General features: G+C 53.8%; 1 protein-coding gene across 1 annotated transcript; it reads right to left on the bottom strand.

Moving 5' to 3' along the window:
- Nucleotides 1–7,364: 7,364 nt before the first annotated feature.
- Nucleotides 7,365–8,786, bottom strand: LOC144137756 (ER membrane protein complex subunit 8-like). Its single transcript, XM_077669700.1, has one exon. It carries the CDS (start codon nucleotides 8,684–8,686, stop codon nucleotides 8,075–8,077), a length of 612 nt encoding a protein of 203 aa, XP_077525826.1. The 5' UTR covers nucleotides 8,687–8,786; the 3' UTR covers nucleotides 7,365–8,074.

Here is an 8,786-nt window from a genome sequence, read left to right as displayed (position 1 = left end):
TGGGTATTTCGCGAAGGCCTTTTTGAAAATCTTTCTGTGCAGCACTATCCGCTAGTATTGCGAAACAAATCAGAAATCAAGGGCCCCGGTTGGAAAGCTTTAGGTGCGCGAGGAAGCGGTAATTAACGCTATACACTGCTCTAATTTTCCCCGCGAGTGCGCTTTAAAGGGGCACTGACACAAAATTTTGAAGGCGAGATAACTTCGGAGATAGATTGGTGGGAACACATATACATCATCTGCAAAATATCTACGGCGAATACAGCCTAGAACATATTTAAAATCAATTTTGAAGTGTGCGAAACGCAACCGAGCAGCCAGCAGAGGACCACGCGCAATTGCAAATAAACAACATCCAAACACGTCACGAGTTTGTGTTTGCCGCTTCCGCACTGCCGGCGCTTTTCGCCGGCTCACCCGGCTCGCCGCTCCAATCGGAGGGCCGGAGGGCGGAGCTTCTGCTCTCGAGAACGAACGACCCGATCGTTGGCGGCGGCGGCGGCGCCGTGAATTCGTCAGCTCATCGGGCAGCTTGTAGCGACCAAAGTTCTACAGCGATTCCAGGCACTCTGTTTCTATTAGGTACTTTTGATTTACATTGGACGCGAAAACGCGCCGGAGGCACGAAAAGCTCACTGAGCTAGCCGCACGGTCGCTGCGCAGGCGGCGGCCACGGCCGCGAAGTGGCCCAGGCCGGCGCAGGTAGCTCGAGTGATAGCTTGTTACCGCTGCACGAAATTGTCCCCAAGTCCCGACCATTGTGGCTTACATGAGAAAGGAGTTAATGATGCGATGGCGGGTTGCCTCTTACGAGAGCGGCACTCGAATATCCGCCGCAGTGCTGAGCCGAACACATCTGTAGGCGGACCTGTAGGCAGACCGGCCGGCTGCTCCCAGCGCGCGTCTTGCCACCCACCGTCTCGAGCGTCGCGCGTCGTTCTTTAGCCGCGGTAGCATTTGCACTCGCAGCGCCTGCGTCACATCCACGGTCGCTTTTTAATTAAGCGCCTCACGAGATCAGTACGTGGGGGCATTCGCAGAAACTGCCGTCGATGCGGATTCGACAGTGCTACGGCGGCTCTGCTCTGTGATATCCCTCCGACGGTCACGTGGTCAGCTTTGTTCACACAAAATCCACAAAATCCATCGTTTCGCGGCACTCGCTGAAACCGAAACTGCGACTGGCCGCATTGAAAATTCCTCTAATTAAACAACCGTCGCACCCTGAAGCAAACGAGGTTTCTACAGGTTATAAGTAGGTCACTAGCTACTTATCGCAACAAAAAAAACAAGATGCAAAATTTTTGTGTCAGTGCCCCTTTAAGTAATTTTAGGTATTTCATGAAGTCCTTTTGAAAATTCTGCTTCCGTTCGAGAGCTACGATTTTTTTTTTTTTTTTTTTTTTTGCTCCCTCCCATTCAGTTACGCTCGCCGTCGACGGCTGCCGCCGAGGAGAGCGCTAGGCGTCTTCGGAGGCGCGTGTCCCCGAAAGTTGGCGATGCGTGTGCAAATGCAGGACGCTACACGGTGTGGGCTGCAAGGGCACTCGGAACAAACAAACGGCGCCGCTTGCACTAGCGGTGCAAGGCTGGAGAGACAGCACAGCTGGCGGGGCCCCTTCGTCGGAGACCCGGCTGTGTCCCGAACAGAGTGTCCGCAGGCTTTCATATCCCTCGGGGCGAAAGAGTACCGCGTTAGCACGCGCTAGAGCCCGCGGCAACCGGCTTCGCGAACTCGGCGTCTGTGCTCTCCACTTAAGGCGCGAAGACACGTGAACTGGCGAGGATAAGAGCACGGGAGAGGTCACGCCACGAACGCTGGCCAGAGTGTTCTCGAAGACAGAGCTGCCTGATGGCGGGCGCGCCTCACGAGGCGCATGCTCACGTGCGCTCGGTAATTTTCTTGGTATTTTTGCGCGCTCATCACGTGGCACAAGCCCACGTGGCACAAGCGCACGCGCAAGCACTCCCAAATTAGGAATAGCAAGCTGCCCCTGTCACCCAAAATGAAAAAAAAAAAAATGTACAACCAGTGCACGCTGCCAGTTGCGACGCATGGTGCAGAAACTTGGCGCCTCACTAAACAACTGGAGAGCGAACTTAGGTCGGCTCAGCGGGCCACAAAACGAATAATGTTGGGAGCAACACTCAAGCACATGTAGGAAACGAGCGACCTGAACCAGAGAACAAATTAGAGTAGAAGATATCATAGTTCAAAAAAAGAAGAAAAAATTAACTTGGGCTGGTCATGCATAGTTCATACCACAAGCTGCATGCATGCACTGTGGGGGCGACATTGTTTTTTTGGGGGGACCACTGGATTGTGCGAAGAGAGGTGTCTCATCTCCTACTCGGATTCTTGCAGTCCACGGGACTAAGTGAGCTGTGGTGACATTGTGTGTCGGTTATTTTAGGACTAAGTGAGGTGTGATGACTTTGAGAGTATCTGATATTGTATCGGGGACGACTAGGCGGAGCAATTGCCGGCAGCTATGCAAGGCTAAGTCCGCCTCATTCAGCAATACTTACTACACTGTTGTCAATAGAGCGTCCAGAGAGGGCGCCTAACTCACCGTGAAGGGGGTTTCGAAAGGACCTTTCAGTCTCCCCTCTGGGCAGGTGGAACCGCAAGGCCATCGCTTTCCTTCGCGGCGAGTTAGGCCCCCTCAGTGGGCGCTCTATCGACAACAGCCTCCACAGCGCTGCATGCAGCTTGTAGGGTGGAGGCCAAGAGATGGGTCCAGCAGAAGGGGGAGGCCATTCACCCGACTCGAGCGGCGCAGGGCCGGAGCGGTGTGAAGTCCTTCGCCCTGCAGCTATTCTGCAGCGGACCCGAGCAGGCTGATGATGAGCGGTCGCAAGTTCGATTAAAAGCCGGGGATGGCGACGAAGGTTGACAACAAAAGCGACATGTGCACACCGAGACCTATCTAACCGACGGACCTTCCTGCACCGCCCGCCCTGTTACAGTGCCCCTGAAAACTGCCAGCGCGAGCAGACGTTTGACACTGCCGCTCTCGCTATCTGCTCCCGTGTCAGCGGGGAGCGCGCGAAACAATGGCCAGCGTAGCGTCCGCCTCGTCGCCTGCACGAGAGAGGAGGCTGCCGCTCGCGCCCGTTGTCCGCGCGCATAATTACCCCCGCTTATCTTCCGCAGACAGCTGTTTCGTGCTTATCTCCTGTCGCGGGCACCAATGCGCCCTGCAGCTGCTGCAGTCGCAAGACGCTGCTCACCCTCAGGGCGGCGGCCGCCCTGGCTTTCCTTCGCCACGGGGTCGTCGTTTTCAAACTCGCATTTTGCGGGTTTGACGCGCCCAAGCTATTTTTGTCCACAACTAACACCATTGCACCCCAGCAAAGATACCCAAGAAAACACCACCTGAAAGGGTGTCATAAACGACAAAGCGGGTATCTTATTCATTTTTTTAACTGTTTATACTGCGATCTTTGTTCAAGGTCTTGGCAGGGTGGGAGAGAAATAACATACACAATATTTACAGAAAAAGATGCGTGCGACTCGAAGGCAGATAGTGATTTTTCGGTTACCGCCTAGTTCCATTCGACAATGGTTCTTGAGAAGTGAGAGTGTATTTGAAGCAGTTGTTGCGTGCTCGATGCGCTGTGATTTAAAGCGCGTGTGGGCGTCTTGTATCGTAACCTGTTGGAAAATTAAAGATGTTGGAAGTGGCATACTGTCGCGTAGCTATTTGACAGAAAAATTTAGGACGTAGGATGCGATTCATTTCAGATACTATAGGCAGGTTGCTCTTAAGTGCAGCTATCGATGGGCGCCCGTAAGAATTGTATATAAACCTGACCGCCTTCTTTTGAATGTTCCCTAGTTTTTGCAATATTGGTTTGAGTGTAACGATCCCAAATAATTACCGCATACTGTAACATGGGACGAATAATTGTGTAGTGAGACGCACGGAGGGGGTCGAAAACTTCAAAGCACGCCTTAAATGAAGACTTTTCTAAGAGCATTAGCGAAGACAGCATCGATATGCTTAGTTCAGTTAGCATCATTGGAAACCCACAAGCCCAGGTACTTACAGTGGTTCCCTTCTGTCAGAGTAACGTCACCGGCAGTACAGATGTGTGAAGGACGGGGGCGTGTTATTTTCATGAAAATAGTTTTGCCAAAATTAATGCTCATTAGCCCTTGCCTACGCCAATCCGCAAATTTTGCTAGGGCGTAAAAGTTTTAGCTTTAAACAGTGAAAATTCACCTTAAGTCATTCGACAGTGTATACCTGCTACGAGGGGCGCCGCGCAGTGCGGAGCTCGGGATTAATTTTGGCCGCCTGTATTTCGACACACGCTTTCGCTTTTCGCCCCCATCTGAGAAGCGACCGGGGATCGAACAGGCGTCCTTCGGCCCGCGGCAAAACACTTTGGCCACTGAGCGACCGCAGCGGGTGCTGCGTGGGTATTGCACAATTTTTCGCTTTTTTTTTTCTTTCTTTTTTTGGGGGGGTGGGGGGTGGGGGGGGGTCGATGTTCGCGCCCCTGTAAACAACCAAACTCGATATCGCGATAATCAAACGCGCGTAACGTATCAGGAAGGCCTAGCAATTTAGCCGTTTCTTCCGCTTCCTCATTCATACTCGGGCCATTACGAGCAAAGGCAGAATACGGGTAATTTGGTCAACTGGAGACTCGTTACGTATCAGGAAACCCGTTCGCGGCGCCGACCGTGCCGAACGACTGTCCGTCCGCAGAAGCGAGAACCTCGTCACGGTGCACTTGCGCAGCAAGACAGCGGCGTGTTCACTTGTCGCTAGCTGTTTCTGCACCGTGCATTCCCGCGCGGCCTTCTGAGAAAAGAATGGCCGTGGAGATAAGCAGGACGAGGAGGGAAATGGATGGGCGCAACTCGGCTGCCGTGCCGTAGAGACGGGACTTCGGGGCCAACGAAAAGGGTGTCAACGTGGAGTTGCCGCTTTCGCTTTCTGCGGAAGCGCGCTCGCACTCCCTGGCTTGATGGCCCGGGAAAGACCCGAAGGCTCGCGACAACGGCAGCGGCGACAGGGTGACGAAATGGGCGCAGTATCTTTGCGGCGCCTGTTTCCTTCCTTCTTTCTGGTTCGACAAGCTTGGAACTAAACTCGTTTCTGTTTGTTGCGGTCAAACACCGAATCCATATACGCGCCTCCCTGTCAAGAGATAGTCATAATAAGGGCACGAGTCAAGGTTAGATCTTATGCAGCTACTCGGAGTGCTGTAAAACAAAAGGTAGCGCAGGGCATGCACGCGTGCCAGAAACTGGGCCTCGTTCAGCGATAACGGTTGTATAGGAGCGCGATCTACAAGCGTACACACACAATGACAGCAGGTCAGCGCCGTGCTGGCTAACGCTACGGGCATTCAGTGCCGGGATGGTGGCGCTGACCCGTAGGGAGGTGTTTGCAACAAAGAAGTGTGCGTTGATTGATTGCGCTCGGTGTACAACCGATAAAGCAATACGCTGGACATCATTTTGAGCCGTTTTGCCACAGTGCGCTTAATTATGCCTGGATGCTTCCAGCTACGTACGGCTGGTGGCCTGCTCGACATGGGGGAATCGTCCTTAGTGAAACTAACGGCTACAGCGCACCTGTTTGATGCCGGTAATTCGCTCACGCAATGAAGCCGATCACTTCGTCCAACAGAAGTGTGTGCTTTTAGATTGGAACTGGACACTTGCTTCGTGTCGGGATTCGGTCGCCCTGTTCCACGCGCGCGCGAGTACGGCAGCACCGGTTCGGCCAGCTGACACTGAGTGCCAACCAAACTCGACAAACAAATGCTCACTCACCGCACAGGCGTCGCGAGCGCGTCGCCTGGGACCCTTTGCTTGTTTTGAGCAGCGTCGAAGCGACACAACGCGAGAAGAGAGCGCTTCGAGGTCGGACTTCCTCGACGGATCCGGCGGGACGGTTTCGCTGCGGCGAACAGCTGCGCTGCTGGGACGGGCCGCCCGCTCGCTTGAAGCCCGACCGTCGGTACGGGGGAAAAGCGAAGGCTCGCCGGTGCCACACAGCACTTCACCAAAGAGACAACAAACTTGTTCGGCTTCCGGCGCACCAGAAACTTTTGCCCCCCTGCACAGCCCGAGAGAAACTCGCAACCTGGGGCAGCAACACTGAGCGCCCAAGGGGAAGCCTGCCCCTATTGGCTGAGAGTGGCGTTGACGTCACCCACAGCAATCGGCCGTCGTCTGCGAGCGGGCGCAACAAGTGTGATAGCAGACGACAACGCGTCCGCTCCGCAGCGCGGAGGGGATTTGTGTTTTCTTCGGAGATTACGAGAACTGCTTCTGTTCTCTTTGTTTAGTTTTCTTTGGCGCTTCTTGTTCCGAGAGATAGGCTCTCGGGGGAAGCTACTGTGCGGACTTGTGCTCAGCACAAAAGGTGTAAAGGCGGTTGCTGCGAATTTTATGCGCAACATTCGGAGGGAGATTTTATTCAGTTCAGAAATATCTCATTATTCACGAATTTCAGAACCCACAAAACCGTTGAAAAATAGTCAAAAATACGCACTCAAACTTTTACCCGGTATAACCAGAGCTGAATAACTGCGGAAATCTGCTGAAATAAAATTACCTGGCAGGGCCGTTCATACTTTCCTTTTTGTACGTTGCTCGCAACGCCTTCTGACGACACCGCAAGTTTGCTTTCGTAACAGGCTCAGTGTAACCCCCCCCTCCCACCCCCTCCGCAAAGTGGAAGCTTACCTGTGGTTTTCAAGGCTATGCACTTTCGTGTGCTTATTCTAGGCGTCTTTCTGGCTGCTGCGCGACGTTTAACAGGCTTGACAGCGGAGGTTGAAATCCGTTGTGCAACCGCGGCGAAGAGCACTTAAAGCCCCAACATTTAATGCTGCCCGCGAACACGACTCGATTTAGCCTTGGTTATGATTACATGACGCGGACGCCAAACTCTCTTAAATGGAATCAACGCCAATCATCGTTCGTATGCACCGTTGATGGAGCGCTTTTATTTTTTTCGCCAGAGCGTTCCTTAGCTATATTCACCCTACGAAACCAATGGCGTACAAAATTGGCCCCAGCTGCGTTTTTTTTTTTTTTTTGAAATAAGGACAATGCCAAGACTACATATAACGTAAAATCAGAGGCTAAGCCGCTTGGTTCAGCATTCCATAAGGTATGTTAACTTTGTTCTGTCACCAAAGCTGCTTTCCGAAGCAGTTTGGGCTCTGTGCATGCATTAAGTGGCAAAATAATGTACTTCCTCGAAGGTGATCTGCACTTTCTGCGCGAAACTTTTTTGTTGGATTAAACTGAAGATCCCATTCTGCGAACCACTCTTTACTCTCCCCCACCCCCACCCACAATCCCCCTCCCCTTTTTCCAACTAGGACTATCCACTTTCGTAACAACGTTTATTCAATTCACTTTCTGAGAACAAGGTTCAAGGGCAATGGAGCTCACACATGGCCCAATAACACATTGAAACAAAGCCTCAACTCATCAGCGAAAAAAATGCGATTGGAATTCTGAGCACACAGCATGTCGCAACTGATAAGCAAAACCCACAATATATAGTCATAGCAGAGTGCAAAACCGTTCGGCGCGTGCGCAGAGGCTTCAAAACTGGTCCTGCGCCTCAGCAGGTGTACCAGGTACCGTACCGGGACCGGTTCTCCATGTCTAATACGCCGGACATGCCCTGTACTACCATATCTTTTTGTTCCAAACCTTTGCAGGACAAAATTTGTTGCTAAATAGCAGTCCCCAAGTGTCGAACATTTACTTAAGTAGGCATCTTCATGTTTCTGCACCCACAAGCGGCCCCTACAGTTCAAAACGACGCCGAAACGTCGAAAAAAAAAAAAAACGACAAGGAAAAGGGGGAATGGTGAGGGAGGGGATTGCACCGACAAGTGTTCAGTCTTTTCGAGCGGGCCGACGTTATCAAACATTTCCATCAGGAGTTCTACTCCTCACGAAGTGGTGACACCGGGGAACTTGTCAAGTTGTCAGCCGGCCACGGGAGAAAAGTTTCGTCTCTCCGCTCCCTCAGAGTTTGGAAGAGAACCGGCCTTTGCGGAGACCAGGGCGCGGTGCGGACGACTAGAGACACCTGGCGATCTCGTCGTTGATCTCCCGATTGGCCCAGTCGCGGCGGATGTCGTCCAGGTGGTTGTCGAAGTCGGTGAGGGCGCGGTAAGTCTTGGCCTGCAGCAGGGCGGCCGTCACTCCGAGCGTCTTGTCGGCCAGGGCGAAGGGCCTCTCGCGCCACCGGCCGTCCTGGCAGCCGAACACGACCACGGGCGCCTTCTCGCAGTCGGCCGACACCAGCTGGTTGTCGACCATGACGAGGCAGGCGTCGGCGAAGTTCTCGGCCACCTTGTCGGCCACCCGCAGGGCGACCTGGTCCGGCGCGGAGTCCCTGAGGTGCTCGTTGGCCTGGTAGTAGCCGGCGATCACCAGGCCGGCGTTCTTGCAGTGCTGGTCGACCTGCACGAGGGCCACCTCGAGCATGGGCGTCAGTCCTAGGCACTGGTGGAACAGGGGCACGCTGTCCACCACGTGCAGCTGCCCGGGGTCGCCCGCGCGCCGCCGCTCGTCGGCCAGCAGCAGCCCGTTGATGGAGTGCTGCGGGTACTTGAGGCAGTGCATCAGCATCTTGCTGAAGGCGCGCACGCCGATCTGCACGTCGCCGCCGCTGCCGCCGGCCGCCATCGCTGCGTCGTTGACGGGGAAAACGGAAGCAGCTAGCGGCAACGCGAAACAGGAAGCGGTGCGTCGCCTAAAGAAGTTCGTCAGTCGACCGCCGTGCAGC

Source organism: Haemaphysalis longicornis, unplaced genomic scaffold (assembly GCF_048455015.1).
Source record: "Haemaphysalis longicornis isolate Haplotype H1 unplaced genomic scaffold, Haemaphysalis longicornis Haplotype H1 scaffold_5, whole genome shotgun sequence".
Classification (NCBI taxonomy): domain Eukaryota; kingdom Metazoa; phylum Arthropoda; class Arachnida; order Ixodida; family Ixodidae; genus Haemaphysalis; species Haemaphysalis longicornis.
The sequence above is the reverse complement of the archived record's forward strand: the minus strand, read 5'-3'. Positions and strand labels throughout refer to the sequence as shown.